This window comes from Vanrija albida (genome assembly GCF_041260175.1).
Source record: "Vanrija albida strain AlHP1 chromosome Unknown contig_4, whole genome shotgun sequence".
Taxonomy (NCBI): domain Eukaryota; kingdom Fungi; phylum Basidiomycota; class Tremellomycetes; order Trichosporonales; family Trichosporonaceae; genus Vanrija; species Vanrija albida.
Genome location: NW_027191423.1, coordinates 2,503,571 through 2,519,759, shown reverse-complemented (window position 1 = coordinate 2,519,759; position 16,189 = coordinate 2,503,571). Strand labels below are relative to the sequence as shown.

At 59.6% G+C, this 16,189-nt stretch overlaps 7 protein-coding genes across 7 annotated transcripts; 4 read left to right on the top strand and 3 right to left on the bottom strand.

Moving 5' to 3' along the window:
• Positions 1–513: 513 nt before the first annotated feature.
• PUS7_1 (multisubstrate pseudouridine synthase 7) lies at positions 514–3,205 on the bottom strand (the record flags this gene model as incomplete). Its single annotated transcript, XM_069354206.1, has 8 exons — positions 514–832; positions 871–1,078; positions 1,123–1,264; positions 1,311–1,662; positions 1,709–2,066; positions 2,111–2,264; positions 2,312–2,819; positions 2,856–3,205. The coding sequence occupies 8 exons, from the start codon at positions 3,203–3,205 to the stop codon at positions 514–516; spliced, it is 2,391 nt and encodes a 796-aa protein (XP_069208848.1).
• A 1,747-nt stretch (positions 3,206–4,952) lies between these two features.
• On the top strand, positions 4,953–6,921 carry ICL1_2 (isocitrate lyase 1; the record flags this gene model as incomplete). Its single annotated transcript, XM_069354205.1, has 4 exons — positions 4,953–5,015; positions 5,270–5,439; positions 5,491–6,823; positions 6,871–6,921. The coding sequence occupies 4 exons, from the start codon at positions 4,953–4,955 to the stop codon at positions 6,919–6,921; spliced, it is 1,617 nt and encodes a 538-aa protein (XP_069208847.1).
• Positions 6,922–7,466: 545 nt separating this feature from the next.
• ADI1_1 (1,2-dihydroxy-3-keto-5-methylthiopentene dioxygenase) lies at positions 7,467–8,231 on the bottom strand (the record flags this gene model as incomplete). The annotated part of the gene is made up of 6 exons (XM_069354204.1): positions 7,467–7,620; positions 7,672–7,747; positions 7,788–7,852; positions 7,890–7,963; positions 8,002–8,155; positions 8,203–8,231. 6 exons carry the CDS (start codon positions 8,229–8,231, stop codon positions 7,467–7,469), a joined length of 552 nt encoding a protein of 183 aa, XP_069208846.1.
• A 459-nt stretch (positions 8,232–8,690) lies between these two features.
• Q8F55_005715 (uncharacterized protein) lies at positions 8,691–10,626 on the top strand (the record flags this gene model as incomplete). The annotated part of the gene is made up of 11 exons (XM_069354203.1): positions 8,691–8,785; positions 8,822–8,865; positions 8,902–9,065; positions 9,106–9,256; positions 9,296–9,600; positions 9,638–9,922; positions 9,962–10,041; positions 10,081–10,201; positions 10,245–10,372; positions 10,413–10,543; positions 10,589–10,626. The coding sequence occupies 11 exons, from the start codon at positions 8,691–8,693 to the stop codon at positions 10,624–10,626; spliced, it is 1,542 nt and encodes a 513-aa protein (XP_069208845.1).
• An 850-nt stretch (positions 10,627–11,476) lies between these two features.
• Q8F55_005714 (uncharacterized protein) lies at positions 11,477–13,236 on the top strand (the record flags this gene model as incomplete). The annotated part of the gene is made up of 5 exons (XM_069354202.1): positions 11,477–11,587; positions 11,702–11,805; positions 12,370–12,598; positions 12,646–12,912; positions 12,961–13,236. The coding sequence occupies 5 exons, from the start codon at positions 11,477–11,479 to the stop codon at positions 13,234–13,236; spliced, it is 987 nt and encodes a 328-aa protein (XP_069208844.1).
• A 47-nt stretch (positions 13,237–13,283) lies between these two features.
• Positions 13,284–14,811, bottom strand: MTM1 (Carrier protein, mitochondrial; the record flags this gene model as incomplete). The annotated part of the gene is made up of 5 exons (XM_069354201.1): positions 13,284–13,657; positions 13,705–13,830; positions 13,880–14,082; positions 14,130–14,553; positions 14,604–14,811. 5 exons carry the CDS (start codon positions 14,809–14,811, stop codon positions 13,284–13,286), a joined length of 1,335 nt encoding a protein of 444 aa, XP_069208843.1.
• A 521-nt stretch (positions 14,812–15,332) lies between these two features.
• On the top strand, positions 15,333–16,121 carry Q8F55_005712 (uncharacterized protein; the record flags this gene model as incomplete). Its single annotated transcript, XM_069354200.1, has 2 exons — positions 15,333–15,604; positions 15,674–16,121. The coding sequence occupies 2 exons, from the start codon at positions 15,333–15,335 to the stop codon at positions 16,119–16,121; spliced, it is 720 nt and encodes a 239-aa protein (XP_069208842.1).
• Positions 16,122–16,189: the final 68 nt, after the last annotated feature.

Genomic DNA, 16,189 nt, shown 5'->3' with positions numbered 1-16,189 from the left:
GGCGCTCGTTTTACGGTGGCTCAATTCACTAGCAGGCTTTTGGCGATCTTGGAGAAAAATTGGGTACAGCGGTTTTGGTAAAGAGGCTGGCTTGATGGGCCCAGCGAGTTGGGAAGAAGCTTGGGCTAAGACGTTGGTCTTGACCGCTCCGAGCGGGCTCCTTCTCTCGGCCATGGCTGCGACGTGTTTGCGAGTGCCGAGGTAGGGAGATGCTGTTGGGCCTACGCCCTTGTGCTGGAGGGCAGATCAAAGTTGTGTTGAAGCAATGTAATGTATGATGAAGAAGGGTTGGAGGCGCCGACGCGCGCGCGCGCGCGTCCAAGCCAGCCAGTCCTCCTGTCAGCACCTCCACCTTGGCGACTGGGCGACATAACGCGTCAGTGCCAAAAATTCCCTGAACAACAGGTAAACCACACGCGTCGAGAAATCAAATCATCAGCATTCCGTTTCCGTTTGACTCCGTCTCGCTCATATACAAAGGACAATGCATGCAATGAGCCCCATATGTAGTGTTTACGCCGCAGCCTCCTTCTTGTGTTCCTGGTCCTCGTTCCCAAGCGTGAGCCCAATCTGATGCCACGTTGAAGTCTCTTGGCGAGTAATCTCCCGCAGCGCCATGGTCGCATACGACGACGTGCCAAGCGTCCAAGACAGCCTCAGCGCTTGGAACTTGCCCTCGGGGTCATCGTCAACAGGAGTGTTCAGGCCCAGAATGCGGTCTTCGTCCGCCTGGACGAGAGGAAGGTCTGGGTCGGTGTAGCGAATGTGGTCCCATGTCACATTCGTGGGCTTGTGGATGAGCTTGCGGTAGGATCCCGGAAGAGAGTACTCGCTGCGGGACGTCAGTCAACTTTCAATGCTCAAACTCACCGCTGGTCGCGGCGCATGCGATCCGCATCCAGGCCGTCTGCCTTCAATGCACCACTGTAAAGTTCACCGATGGCACCGCCAGGGTACTCCACGTTCCATCCTGGGAGAGGCAGGATGACGTCCAGCAGGGTGTAGTGGTTAACATCGGCCTCGGTCAAGTGCTTGACGTCCCGAGACGACGATGCGTCGGGCTTAGACTCGTCGTCATCTGGATACGTTAGAAATGCTGGCCATTCAGAAGATCCTACTCACCTCCATCATCTGAACCGTTCACGAAGACAAGATCACCCACGACAGGTGACTTGTTCGACAGCTTGATCCTCTCCGAAGCCATCAGGTTCCAGATGTAGCTCTGGTACGCATGAACGTAGATGGTCCTCAGGTTGCGAGGAATCTGTGTTGGTTAGCTGGGAGGCACGCAGCGGCATCATCCCACTCACACTACCAAGTGCTCCGACCTTGTCCGAGGTGCGGTTTCCCTTCTGCCAGTGGGTCCAGATGGCTCGCTCTGCGACGGAACGGCGAGGCATGATGTCGAGCGCCTTTGAAACGTCCTGGTCCTCAAGCCAAGCCAGCCTTGCTCGAACGCAGTCAGGATGCTCCCCTTCACGAAGGGAAAGAATGGTGTCGATAGCCTCTCCCCACTTCTGCTGCAGCAGGAGGAGCCCGGTGATGTGCGTGGGGACAGTCGATGTTCCGAAGCGCTGCATTCCGAAGTAGTTAATGAACCCATGGTCGCGAATAGAGGACATTGCGGAATCGATGTCGGCGTTGCTCTTCGCCTGAACATTCCTGTAGAGTGTCAGCTTCTAGGTTCACTGGGCGAGCGTTGACGTACCTGAGGGTGATGGAAAAGTGGTTGCCTTTCAGCATACCCAACTCGAGGAACTTTGAGGAGTAGGCAAGGTCGCCGATGCGGGTTCCTCGCTCTCCACGCTCCGTGACGGCGGCTTCTTCCGTTCGCCTTCCAGCCTTGATGCCGTTGACAGACCTCCAAACAGACTGAAGAGTGCTGTTGCCCCGCTTGAGGCACACGCGCTGAACTGTAACAGCGCGTTTGTCCTTGGTTCCGCACACCGTCAGATCTTTGTTGTGGACGCCGAGCATGCGGCTGAGGTGCCCAAGGCAATCCTGGGTCTCTCGGTTTGTCTTGTGAAGAGTGAAGTGGATGTATTGAGGGAGCTTTGCTCGACGTGCTGGAACTGGTCAGTCTTTGCCTTTTAACAGCCCGTAGACTTACGCTTGCGCTCCTGACGGGCCCCTCTGCTCGACCACTTGATCACCAGGCGCTGGCCGGTGCTCTCGTCGCCGCGAGCCGTCGTCTCCCACAGTCCATTGAAGAGCTCACGGACCGCCTTGTGAGCCGCCGACCTTTCTTCCTTGCTAGAAATGACCTGCCCTGGTCAGAACATGAATCCTGCTTAGACCAACGAATGCTTACCTGCGAGATGACCTCACGCGCGTCGTCGTTCTGCCTCGGGTTTCCGCCACGGCCACCACCACGGCCTCCACCACGTCCACGGCCGCGGTCTCGTCCCTGCTGGCGGTTGGAGGATCCCGTGGCCTCAGACTGGGCATTGAGAGCCATTTCCTCTTCCGTCGACTTCTCAGCCTGGTGAGACTGCCTCGAGCCCCATCCCGCGTCTTGCTTGGGCCGAGGGAAGCGCCCGTCCAGGAGAAGCTCATGGAGAGACACGATTGTACTGTCGCTGAAATGCTTGCGAAGCATTGGCGTCACCGACGCAGGCCACTGAGGGTGGCTGTCGAAAACGAGGTTGGAGGGCAGATCTGTGGGCGCCTCGCCCTCAGTCGCTGGTGCGGAAGCGGTTGGTGGGGCGGCTTCCTCGGCGTCATCCTCTTCGTCCTTGGGCTCCTCTGGCTTTCCGATCTCATGGAGGTGCAGGATGTCCCCAGCCAGCGAGATCTCGTTCACCAGGAAATCTGTAAACCTGCAAGGTTAGGCCTGGTCTATCACAACAACGCACCTTTGCTTGATAACGCCGTTGACACCCTCGAAGTCTGGCTCGCCGGCAAAGTTGATGATGCCGACTTCTGGCTCGCCAATGAAGCCTCGCCTCGCTTCCAGATCAACAGTCTTGCCAGTAACAAACTGCAATGACGGGGGAAGTTCAGGCACCTTGGGCTTGAGACCCAGTCGCGACACTGCCGGAGGGATGTTGGAAGGTGGCCTGGTAAGGTGCGCAGGAGCGTCCGACGTTGGGTTGGACTGGGTCGGAGTGTCATCGTCGCGGGCCTTTTTGACAGGACGGTCGGTGTCCTGGTCCTCACGCGGACGCTTGGCGTCAACCTCTGGTTTTGGGGCCTCTGAGGACATTGTTTGTGGTTGAGTGTGGAAAGGTTGTCGCTGCGGATGGCGGCTACCAGCTTCCAAAATATCGAGAGCGTCGAGAGTCTCGCACCTCGGCTCAACGTAACATTCCAGGCACGGTTGACACGTGAGTATCACGTGACTAGATCCGACTGGAGACTTGTGATCTTGTGATGAGATCATCAGAGAATGATGGTTGTTGTCGTGTTGGTGACACTGAGCATAGATAGAGTGAGATGCCGATGGTGCGCTCGCTCGGCTCCACAGCAGCAGCGCCGTGATAGGGAACGCTCCCCATTAAGGCTATAGAAGGACCGAGACGCTTGGCTCGAAGAACGCCGCGGGCAGCGTGAGGCCAAACTCCAAGCTCCCTTCTCCTCATTGCCTAGGTAGGACCTGCATGATCACAGTCGTATCCATTACATATCGGCCTGCAGAGCTGCAGACGGACAACCACCGACGACTGACTACAGCTTGATCTGAGGCCCGACGTGGGGCCACGCATCAGCTATCGGCTGTAGAGTGTGCGCACTCCGGAATCGGGAACCTGTTTGACATCATGGTCATGTTCGGCCGCTTGGAGCGATAATCCGACGTCGCGGCACTGACTGCTCTCTGGCTCGCTGGTCGCCGTCGCGGTCGACGCGTCCTCATCGCTCGGCGCTGTCAGAAGCACTCCGCCGACCTGATGCTCCGCCCGCAAGCCCGCCGATGCGCGATACACGCTGCCCGCCGAATCCACCGAATCCGCCAGCACGGCCGTTTCATAGGGCGGATTCTCCGGGATTCCACCATCCCGGCAATTCCCAGGCCGAAAAGCGAAAGTGACGCGCGCTTACTGTGAATGCCGAAGTGATTACAACTCGACGACTGCATTAGCTTTTCGTCTTTGTATTCGGTTGTATGCGTTCGCGGCTCTATGCAGCAAGCATCCATGACGGTAGAGGCGACGTTGGCTTACACTCGACAAGACTGGGTGGTCACGGGGCACAGAGATGGATGGGCGTGTGAGAAGCATCGTCATAAGCACCGTGCAGGTGACACACTGTGCTGCAAGGGCGTGCAGGAGCGAGGGCGACAACGCCGGCAACTCCATCGCTCGCGCGCGCGAGGGAGTGATGAACAGCGTGTCACCCTTGGCTTAATGGCCCAGCTTGAATCGACTTTGCTTGGCTACTAGAAGCTACGACTCGATTCAAGACTGTAGCATTAGAGTCTTGTTTGGCCGCCGCCGCAAGCATGACCCGTCGGACGCGGATGTTTGGCCGATTAAAACCACCCAATGACGAGGGCAACTGAGGGGGCCAGCTGGCGGGGATGCCACCGTGACAAGGGGCATTGTCGATCTCAGGCGTAGCAGCTCGACGCTCGGCAGTCGAGTTTGAATTCCGGTGCACGCGACGTAGAGCTCGCGTTCTGAGTGGGCAGCGGAGCAGAGGCGCCGAGAGGTCATGCACCCAGCCAGCCAGCCTGCAGCCAGCGAGCCCGCCGTCCAGGGCCCAAAAGTCGACGAGGATGGTCGCCCGGCCGGTTGCCGGATGCGTGTCGTAGCCGGGCCTGGACGCCCAATTCCATCGCCCAGGCAATGCCGACGACTTGGTCTCCCGGCCCAACTTCTGGCCGCTCCCATATAAAGTACTAGGTCGCCCGCCCCAGTCCCCTCGACTGCATCAACCCACATCACCCCACCTCGCACTTTACGCTAGGTACCTGCTCCTCTACATACCTAGACCACCAAAACATACTTGAAACAATGTCCCAGGCCGAGGTTAAAGCTTTCCAGGACGAGGTTGCGGCCTTCGAGGCTTTCGCCAAGGTGAGTGCGAGCTCGACGTGGCATAGTCATCGCTCCCTTGGTGGTCGTTGCGGCGAGGTGTGATGGTTGCCATACCACCTTGCAAGGATCTGAGAGGATGGGTGAGCCGCCCATTGTTCATGCAATGAGCGGCGATCTCAATCTCCACACTACTGCCATCCTCGGAGGCCAAACGCCACCTCGGAACGGCCACCTCGGGAGTCGGCTACCAGTCGGAACCACGCAAAGAAGTGCCATACTGACACTTCTCCCAGCAACCCCGTTTCGCTCGCACGGTTCGCCCCTACTCGGCTGCCGATGTCGTCTCGAAGCGCGGCACCCTCCCCATCTCGTACCCTTCGGACGTCCAGGCCAAGAAGCTCTACAAGCTCCTCGAGTCTAAGGCTCGTGGCGAGGGTGGTGGCTGCACTGCCACCTACGGCGCGTGAGTCTCAGAGCCCAGGAGAAACGAATCATGAACTGACCCGACTTTCAGCCTCGACCCCGTCCAGCTCACCCAGATGGCCAAGCACCTTGAGACCGTCTACGTTTCGGGCTGGCAGTGCTCGTCGACCGCGTCCAGCTCGCTTGAGCCCGGACCCGATCTTGCCGACTACCCTTCCAACACTGTCCCCAACAAGGTTGCCCAGCTCTTCACCGCTCAGCTCTACCACGACAGGAAGCAGCGCTACACCCGCACCAGCGCCATTGCCAAGGGCCAGAACCCCGGCCCGGCTATCGACTACCTCCGCCCCATTGTCGCCGACGCCGACACCGGCCACGGTGGTCTCACTGCCGTCATGAAGCTCACCAAGATGTTCGTTGAGGCCGGCGCTGCTGGTGTCCACATTGAGGACCAGGCTCCCGGCACCAAGAAGTGCGGTCACATGGCCGGAAAGGTCCTTGTGCCCATCTCGGAGCACATCAACCGTCTCGTCGCCATCCGTCTCCAGTGCGACATCATGGGCACCACCAACCTCGCCGTTGCCCGTACCGACTCCGAGGCCGCTACCCTCATCACCTCCAACATTGACTCGCGCGACCACGCCTTCATCCTCGGCTCCACCAACGCCGGCCTCAAGCCCCTTGTTGAGGTCATGGCCGCCGCCGAGAGCTCCGGCAAGAACGGTGCCGCTCTCCAGCAGATTGAGGACGAGTGGACCAAGGCTGCCAACCTCCAGCTCTACGCCGATGTCCTTGCCGCTGCCCTGAAGAAGGAGGGCAAGAACCCCGCCCAGTTCCTCAAGGAGGCTGAGCACGCCTCCAACAAGGAGGCCCTCGCCATCGCCAAGCGCCACGGCCTCCAGTCCGTTCCCTTCTGGGACTGGGACGCCCCCCGTACCCGTGAGGGCTACTACCGCTACCGCGGCGGAACTCGCTGCGCCATCAACCGTGCCATCGCCTTCGCCCCCTACGCCGACCTCATCTGGATGGAGACCAAGAGCCCCATCTACGCCCAGGCCAAGGAGTTCGCCGACGGTGTCCACGCCAAGGTTCCTGGCCAGTGGCTCGCCTACAACCTCAGCCCCTCGTTCAACTGGGACGCTGCTGGCCTCGGCCCCAAGGAGATGAAGGAGTTCGTCTGGGAGCTCGGCAAGCTCGGCTTCGTCTTCCAGTTCATCACCCTCGCCGGTCTCCACTCGAACGCCTACATCAGCGACCTCTTCGCCCAGAACTTCGCCAAGGACGGCATGAAGGCCTACGTCGAGCTCATCCAGCGCCGCGAGGCCGACATTGGCTGTGACGTTCTCACCCACCAGAAGTGGTCGGGTGCCGACTACGCCGACGCCCTTCTCTCGACGGTCACCGGTGGCATCTCCTCGACCGCGGTAAGTCCTTTCTTTTGATTACGTAACACAAGCTGATTACGTAATAGGCCATGGGAGCAGGCGTAACGGAAGATCAGTTCAAGAAGAGCAAGCTGTAAAAGGCGAAGACGTGTAAAATCAGTAGTTTGTGTTGTGTTCAGAGGTCATGCAAGCATCGCATCGAGAGGTAGACGACGATCCGCCACATTGCCACTGTTAGTCACGTGATTTTTAACTTTCAATTGGATTACGTAAGAGTACTTCTCAAGAGGATGGCTCCTGGTAACCAGAGGACCAACAAGACATTGAACAACAGCACGTCAACCTCACAGCTGCAAGTCGCCTCTGCCTGTGCTAGTCTTTGGCCTCCTGGTAGATGAGGTGTACTGCTCCAGGATCGCACAATTGCCATGACGACGAGAGGGTGGTCCCAATGCATCTACGAAGCGCCACATTAACAAGTGCCACTCATCCTCTGAACGAGATAGGATGGGCGGTGGAGATGAAGTATACAGCTCAAAGCGGTCCAAAGCGCGCTACTGGCTGAGCTGCTTCCCAAGAGGGGCTACGCCGCCTGCCAGACCGCCAAGCCATCCCCTCGTGCGTCGCGGAGTAATCATACTTTTATACATGACATTAATACCTGGGTGACTACACTCGTCGACTACGCGGTAATGGCGTCGAGGTACTCCTTGCGAGCAGGGCGCGCCTCGGTGGTGTCGTCAGAGCGCGAGTAGGGCGTCCACTTGGGCTCGTCCTGGAAGAGGCGCAGCGCGGTGATCGTGTTGCGCTCGTCGACGGTGAAGCGGTGGTAGATGCTAGTCAGGTTAGCCGGTGGCCCTCGTCGCCCTGCGCCCGCTCCCACTTACCCAGCAGGGATGATGATCAGGTCGCCCTTCTCCACGGCGATGCGCACCCACTTCTTGTCCTCCGCACCGGCGCCGCCTGGTACCAGTCAGTAACAGCCCCGCAGTGCTCGACCCACCGCGAACGTCGAAGAAGCCCGAGCCGCCGAGAACGTAGCGGATCTCCTCGTCCTCGTGGAGGTGCCTAGATGTCAGCGTGACAAGCGCTACGCCCCACTCACTCGTCAAAGAACGAGCGGATCTTGTCCTCGTACGCGGCGCCGAGGCCCTCGGGGGTGACGGTGATCTGGTCGCGCTGGACGTTAGCAATGAGCTAGCGCACCGCACCCTCACGTTCTTGTACGAGCGCTCCTTGGCAAACTCGTCAATCTCGGCCTGCCACTTGCCCTCGGCGTCAATGGGGATCGAGCGGTAGGTGACGCCCAGGTGGGACAGGGTGTCGAGCGAGACCTGCTCTCCCGAGTCGTGGGCGAGGCGCTGGTCGCCACTGCGTTGTCAGCCATGTGTCTGCGGCCGCGGCCGCCAGCGACTCACGGGACGTCGTCGTAGTAGTAGGCCTTCATTGTGCGATGCGAGGTGTAATGGGCGTCTTCAGAGTGGCCAACAGAGCGCTAGATATAACGGCGCAGGAACATGAGATTGAACTCAGCACGTCAGATTGTGCAAACCACGTGCGAGTCTGTGCAGGACGCGGGAAATGTCCGGTTCGTGCTACTTTTAAACCACTTCTGATTACAAATCCCGTTTCTAATAGGTTAAATGGCCGCCAATAGCGGGATCAAATTGATGCACCTCCACCTCGCGGCGACGTGACTGTTATCGGCGCCTCGAGTGACTTTGCAGGGAGACGAGAGGGAGGCTTGATCGAACCAAACATTACTCGAGCACGGTCACAACCATCTCTCCTACTCATCATCACTCTGCACCCACACTCGGCGCTAAGCTCTTCATCCCAGCACACCAAGTGCTTGCTTAGCGGTCATCACATCCCAGCATTCGCATCACCCCTGCATTCACACACCATGCAAGTTCCACAAGAGTCCACGATCGACCAGTCTTCGGCATACACCTTGTTAGAGAAGCTCGGCACAGGCAGCTTTGGCACAGTATGGAAGGCGTAGGTAACATTCAACACTCAGAGCTAATCTGCCAGGGTCCACAATGTCACTGGATCAGTCGTGGCCATCAAAATGATTGGTGAGTGGGACCGTGGAGCAGCGCCTGATGCTACAGACCTCGAGTCCACCGACGACGAGATTGGTGAAATCCAAGCCGAGATCGCCCATCTTTCAACCTGCTCGTCTGACAAGGTAACACGGTACTACGGCAGTTTTGTCAAGGGATACCGCCTGTGGATCGTCATGGAGTACTTGGGCGGTGGAAGCTGTCTCGACCTGGTGAGAAGACCCAACTTGGGCTAGCGCTGACACAACTCAGCTCAAGCCTGGCGTGTTCACAGAGGAGCAGGTTGCCATCGTCTGTCGTGAGCTGCTTGTTGGATTGGAGTACCTCCACTCGGAAGGAAAGATCCACCGTGATATTAAGGCGGCCAACGTCCTTCTCTCGGAGAATGGGGAGGTCAAGCTTGGTGAGTTGGTGGGTGATGCAAGTCAACGCTGACAAACAGCCGACTTTGGAGTTGCCGCACAACTGTCGTCTCACAAATCTCAGCGACACACCTTTGTCGGCACACCATTCTGGATGGCCCCAGAAGTGATTCGTCGAGATGGGTACGACTCAAGGGCAGACATTTGGTCGCTTGGCATTACTGCGATGGAGATGGCCAAAGGCGAGCCCCCCCTTGCCGAGTTCCACCCCATGCGAGTCCTCTTCCTCATCCCAAAGGAGAAGGCCCCGAGGTTGGAGGGAGATCAGTGGAGCGAGGACTTTAAAGACTTCATCGCAGCCTGCCTTCAGAAGACGCCAGAGAGTGTACGTGCGGAAGCCGCATCCTTATGCTGACATGCAGCGCCCAACGGCCCACGAACTGTTGCAGCACCCGTTCATTCGCTCAGCTCTCCCCACGAGCCGTCTGAGGCCTTTGGTCAAGCGCTACGAGTTGTTCTGTCACCGCAACAACAAGCCAATCGGGTCGATCAGGCTACCTGGGACCGTGGTTGGCAAGACAGTTCGCGCCGAATGGGACTTTGACGAGACAATTCGAGGAACGGTCAAGGGGATGCCCGTCAACTTGGACCTTGCTTCTTTGGATAAGCCGGACGAGTCGGACGAGCCAACGCACGCTGCTTCCCTCGTAAGACTTCGTCATACGGATCTGACTGACGTGACGCAGTCGGTATCGGAAGTTGACGCTCCAACATTGAAGGCCGATAAGGCCGGCCAGCGTCCCCGAGCGCAAGATCTTGGCGAAGGGTATGATGGGTGGATTTGGACATTTGCTGACGGGGATAGCACGTCCACCGTGCGTCAGATTCAGAAGGACAGCTCAGAGTTGCCTGGTCAGCCCCCGTCTTCTCAGCGGGAGGCAGGCAGCGCGCTCGTCTCGGAAGCAGTGTTCCCGGTGCTGGACGGGGTATGTGGCGACATTGGCTTGACGCCCTCAGCTGACCTTGCAGCTTGGCGAGCTTCACTCGAGAGACAAGGACGCGGTGGATCTCATCCGAACAGGCTTCGCCGCTCTTGGAAGGAATAACCCCGAGCTCGTCTTCCGCATCGTCACGGGTGTCATGGACGAGATCCAGACGTAGGTGGTGCGATGAGCTGATGATTCTAACCGGCCGCAGCAACAATGCTTCTCGTCTCAATCTCACCACAGAGCCTGCCAGCTCTAAGAGCGATGAGAAGCGTTCCACTGAGGCGAAGCCCAATGTCATCCTTGAACGCGGCCCACTTGCCGACCTGTTGTACCGACGCTGTAAGTTGCTTGTTTATCCCCATGGGTGATTGCTGACCTTTCCAGGGCTGGATGGCGCTCGGTTACATGCCGGGGCTCCTTGAGCGCATTGATTGTCTCCTACATGCATGACCCTGCGATTGCCGACAAGGTCTCCAGCATCAGCCCTCGACTAAATGGTCGGTTGTTATTGTGGGATGCGTGATGCATTGCTTCCCCGCAATTGTCGCATGGTTGTCGTCCGTCTCTTCGGCTCTAATCTCACATGACATTGGGGAGCGGGGTGCGGGAGCGGCAACGTCCGAGAGGGGCGGGTCGGAAGAGATGAAAGGGGGAGGGGGGGCTCGTTTACGGCGACTTGTTAGTAAAAGCTGCGTTGCCGCTGGATGGCTGCTGGTCCGCGTAGACGGCTGTTTGTCCCTCATACCGTACGCATGCCTCCGCGGTCGCCCGGAGGCCCGCCGATATTTGGTACTGGGTGGCGGCGGCGGCGGGCGGCGGCAGGAGTCGTACTGGACTGGATCGACTGGATGCAGCAGAAGAGCGGCAACCTCGGCGTTGGCAGGTTTACCTTGTGCCTGTCTGTCGAAGAGAGTGAATGCAGTCAGTCAGTCAGCTGGGGATGTTGCTCGATGCATCCTGCACTGCACTTGACAGTCTTTGCCGGCTCGCTTACATTTTGTTGCTGTTTGCCATCTGCTCCCCCTGCTTGGCGTAGTACCACCACCCCTATCCACCTCCCTCCTCCGCTCCGCCTCCCTCTCGTCTCTTTACAATCGTCGTTTCCCATAACGTCACATCAATCATCCTCCATCACTTTGCCATTCGCTTTTCATTCATCATCCAACCCACATCATCGTCACTGCATCAGACTACGACGCACGACTGTTGATCGCCGTCCGGGCTACGTGCATTGTCACCCACTAGCCATCGAGGCGACTGCATCTCGTCAACATGTCAAAGCCAAAGCCAGGTCTCGGCAAGGGCCTCGCCAGGACGCTGGTCCACCCCGCCCCAACAGCGCCGTCGGCAGCCATTCACCACCCGATCGCCTTGCCACCATTGGTATCGGCCAACACGGCTCGCGTCTCGTCGCTCTCGGGCCCACGAACTTCACAATGGCCATCAGCAGTCGTCCCTAATCATATGGCCCTGTTGCCACTCTGGGATGCTCCACAGACCGAGTTTGGTCGCCGGTCGTATGTCACCGCGGCGTCCCCGCTCCGCGCCTCGGTCGACATCTCGACCCCGACTCCTTCCTCGTCGAGCTACTCGTTTCCCCAGTACCTGCCCCCCTCATTGTTGTTTGACCGTCCTCGACCTCCGTTCAACGATGTGCACCTCCCCCCGCCTCCACCGCTCCCGACAGCGGCAGTGCTGCGAGCCCCGTCCCCCCCGCATCCGGCCAAGCAGCCGCGTCCCACTCAGACGCACACTGTCCTGTCGCCGACCCCACAATTGAGCAATGGCCCATCCCCCTCGCCAAGTCCACCCCTCACGTATCTCGGTATCAGGCCAGATCGTGTCGACATTCACAAGGCAGCGCCAATACCCGATCCGAACAACCTCACGCTTTACTCATCCAACTTGATCTTCCATTTGGGAGCAAGCGGCTCAGCCAAGGAGAGGTTTCCTTCACCGCCATCAAGAGGGCGCTCGCAGACACCACCACCTCCCAGGCCTCGATCGTTTCCATTGCCAGACATCACGCCGCCGACTGCCCTGCACTCGACGGCTGTCGGCGAAGACTCGTACTTTACGCGAGTCGACGGCGTTTGTGTTGCCGACGGTGTAGGAGGATGGTCGAGGTCGGGTAAGGGGCCAGCAGATGCCGGTCGGTGGAGCAGGCTTCTCACCCACTACTGCGAGGAAGAGGTCGCTCGCTGGTGGGCCGGGGCCGACGATTACATGACCTCGGACGACGATGCCAGCGGGTGGGCTGCGAGGGCATGGAAGCGTGGCGCCGAGTCGGAAGCAGGAGGGGCAACTGCAGTCCGCAAACATCGTCGACCTCTGGACCCGGTCGAAATCATGCAGAAGGGCTATGAGAAATGCCTGTCGTGCGCGGCCACAGAGGTATGTCTTTTGGTGCGGTATGTGTTTGGTTGCTGACGTCTCCCCAGGGTATCTACGGCTCGTCGACATGTTTGCTGGCTCTACTTCACCACTCGACGCTGCTCGTGGCCAATCTGGGCGACTGCAGCTTGCTCGTGATCCGCAGAGGCGAGGTCGTGTTCCGGACGTCGGAAATGCAGCACGCCTTCAACTTCCCCCTCCAATTGGGAACCCACTCTCGCGATGAGCCCATGAAGGATGCCAAGCGATACGACTTCACCGTCGAGAAGGAGGACGTCGTCATTGTCGGCAGCGACGGGCTCATGGACAACTTGGTGAGCCCATGATTCGTCACCGGCCCAGACCATGCTAACCCAGTCCAGTTTGACGAGGATATCCTAGAGACGCTTCAAGAGTTTTCCTCACCTTCTCAGCCATCATCACTTCCACCATTCTCGCCTCAAGTCGTGTCTGAGGAATTGTGCAACAGGGCACGCGCCGTTTCAGAGCAGACCACCGCAACCACTCCTTTCATGATTCGCGCGATTGAAGAAGGCATCGACTTTGTTGGTGGCAAGAGAGACGACATTTCGGTTCTCGTCGGCGTCATTGGCGACCGCGACGGATCAAACTTGACACTAGACACTGGGGTGGTCTAGAAGAGTTGTATCATGCATTGTGTTGTTGTCTATCTATATAACATCGACTACCTCGGGCTTCCCAGATACCTGGAAACACCCTCGTAGCATGCGATCATCAGGCCGCAGGCTGGCGCAATCTTGCCGCATCGAGGGACGACGCCGGCAAACAGAGCACCCCAGCCTTCGGTGCGGATAACGTGTAGTGCGAGTGGGAAGGTGCTGGCACGATGGCGCAGAGCCTCTGGGGAGCAGTCCTTTGAGGGGGTGAAGACCTGGCGGCGGGTCTTGAGGACGTCAAAGGGCTGGGTGAGGAGTGCGGCCACGGTGCCGCTGAATGCGCCGGAACAGAACGAGGTGGCAATGGGGGAGAGGGGAGGGAGGACGGACGCGGGCGAGCTGAGGTGCGCCTTTGTCATCTCGAAAAAGGCCCAGTAGATTCCTGGAAGAGTGAGCAAACAAACAGAACGACCGTGCACTCGAGCTCACCTGAGAAGGGCACGTCTCGCCATAATGTCGGACCGAGGCCACGCCAGAGCACCGTCACGCCCTTGTCGCGGACAAGCGAGGCCATTTCCTTGCCCGTGGAGGCGTAGGTAGGCGACGGGTGACCGGCTGCGTTGTTGTCAGCTGGCGTCGTCGAACACGCTCCCTGCAAACTCACGCATTGGGAGAGCCTGAAGCCGTGTGCGGAACATTTCAATCGGCGAGATGATGGTCGCGCTGAACGTCCGCGCCAGCGAGCCGGCCACTAGTGGTGCTGGCGTGAGGGTGGCAGTTGGCGCGTCGGTGAAGATTGGCGACAGCCTCTTGAGCAGGTACTCGTATCCGAGCATGTAGATGGCCGATGAGGGCACCGACATTGTCCTGGCCCGTCAGCACACGTCGCACCACCGCTCTCGCAACAAACTCACAGTGTCGTCCCGACACCCTTCCACAGCCCTCTGATGCCAGTCTCGGCGCGAACCGCTGCAATCTCGCTCCAGAACCCCGGTGCCGACGGCTCGGCTCGTGGTGCGCCTCTTGGCAGCGACAGGGTTCCTCCAGGCCCGAGAATGCCGCGCGACATGGCCTCCTCAAACGTCATGGCCTCGCCCCATATGCCGGCCCACTTGGACGGGTGGTAGCAGCCGGCGGGGGCCGCCACGACCGGCGTCACGCGCAGCTGGGGCGGCGCGCCGGGCAGCGTGCTCGACGCGCACGTCACCGACGTTGCTGTCGCCGTCGCGGCGCTCAGCACTGGCGTCTGGCAGCACTCTACTGGCGGAGGGAAGAACTTTGGCCGCAGCGCCGGCTGGACCGTCTGCAGGCGCGTCTTGAGCACGTCGAATGGTGTCACTGCGGCTGTCAGTGCGTGCGTGCGCGGGCGGGCACGGCGAGCGACGTACTGAGCAGGCTGGTGGCCATGGCGCCCGTCATGGCGGCGGCAGCCTTTGCCGTGAATGCGTCGACGCCGCGGCCTGCTGGTGGCGCCGGTGACAGCGGCAGCGTCGGCTGGGTCCGCTTGGACGGGCCAGCCTCGGGCCACTCGTACTCGCCACCAAGGTCCTCCTGGGCATCGGGCAGCAGGGGGATGTCGAGGTCTGGCCGTGGCATGGTGCGCTGGCCGGTGGAGAAGCAAGTCAAAGGAGGGAGGAGAAGAACAAGTATGAGTGATCAATAAGAAAAACACGAATCGACGGTCTGTTGCCGACCGACCGAGTGGAAATCGTAGTGGTGGGTGGGTTGATCACGTCGATGTGCCGAGCCGCCTCACCCGCCGCGAGTCGCCGCCCGCCGCCGCCGATGACCGCCGCCGTGCTGGACTCCTGGTTATCGGAAATCTTGCGACACCTCACCAGTCATCCTCAATCATCCATTTTCGGCCGGCCGCGCGGGCCACGCGAGCACCCGCCCCACTCAACCCCCGTTATCACTCAACAATGACGTGTCAAAATACAAAGCTTTGTTGTCCTGTCAGTTGGGTCAACCTCGCCTCGGACGCGTCACGCAGCACCCACACTCACACCCAGCGAACACACTCTACTACCGCTCAACCCATCTTGCCGCGTTTCACTCGTCATTCTCTACTGCATCTCATCGCATCGACCCCATTCAGCATTGCATACGGCGCATCCATGGCCGCCCAGCCCGCAACATCGCCACGGGCGCCACTCGGCGAGCTCCCCTTGGCGGCATTCGCGCCACCCCTCCACCACCTGAACGCGCCGCCCTCGCCTGTCTCGCTCCCCGCCGGCAAGCGCGGCCCCCCAACAGACAACCACGACTCGTCGGCCTCGGCAACGCCAAAGCGCCGCGTGTACAGCACAATAGCGGAGCGCATCGTCACGCTCGACACCGACGACCTGGGCACCGGCCGCAGCCCAGCCCGCAAGCTGTTTACAGAGCGGTGAGTTGTTGTGCTGGCTGCTTGCACAAACAATGCGCGGTGGGAACCGCCGGCTGATACCTGTCCCAGATCGGCCCCTGCCTCCACTCCATCCGCTTCCACTCCCGCACTCCTGGTGCCCTCCCCGGCCCTTGCATCTTCCTCGCGCCGCCGCCCGCTGTTCAAGGCTGCCCCGACGACCGCCGAGCCGACCTCGACGCTGCAGGACGTCCACGACGTCGGGTTCGTCATCTTCTCGGACGAGTACGCAATGCCTCGCCTGCCGCCGCCGCACTCTCGCTCGGGTAGTACCTCTCTGGAAGAGGACAATGATGAGAATGCCGCTCCGCGACTGTCAGTGCCGACAGTCCCGTTACCCGTCACACCAAACACTGCGCGCCGGATTCGCGCCTTTGAACGGAGCAGACTCGGACTCGAGATTGTCTCGGCCTCGAGATCACCGCCCTCGGACGACGAGCCGCTGGCCGGCTCGTCGAATGACAAGGACACGCTCAAGCGTGAAGTGGATACTGTATAGAAGGTTCTTGCCCCAACAAAATGCCCGTGTCTGTAACCCTCTCCCATACTCTGACCCTGTACCTTATA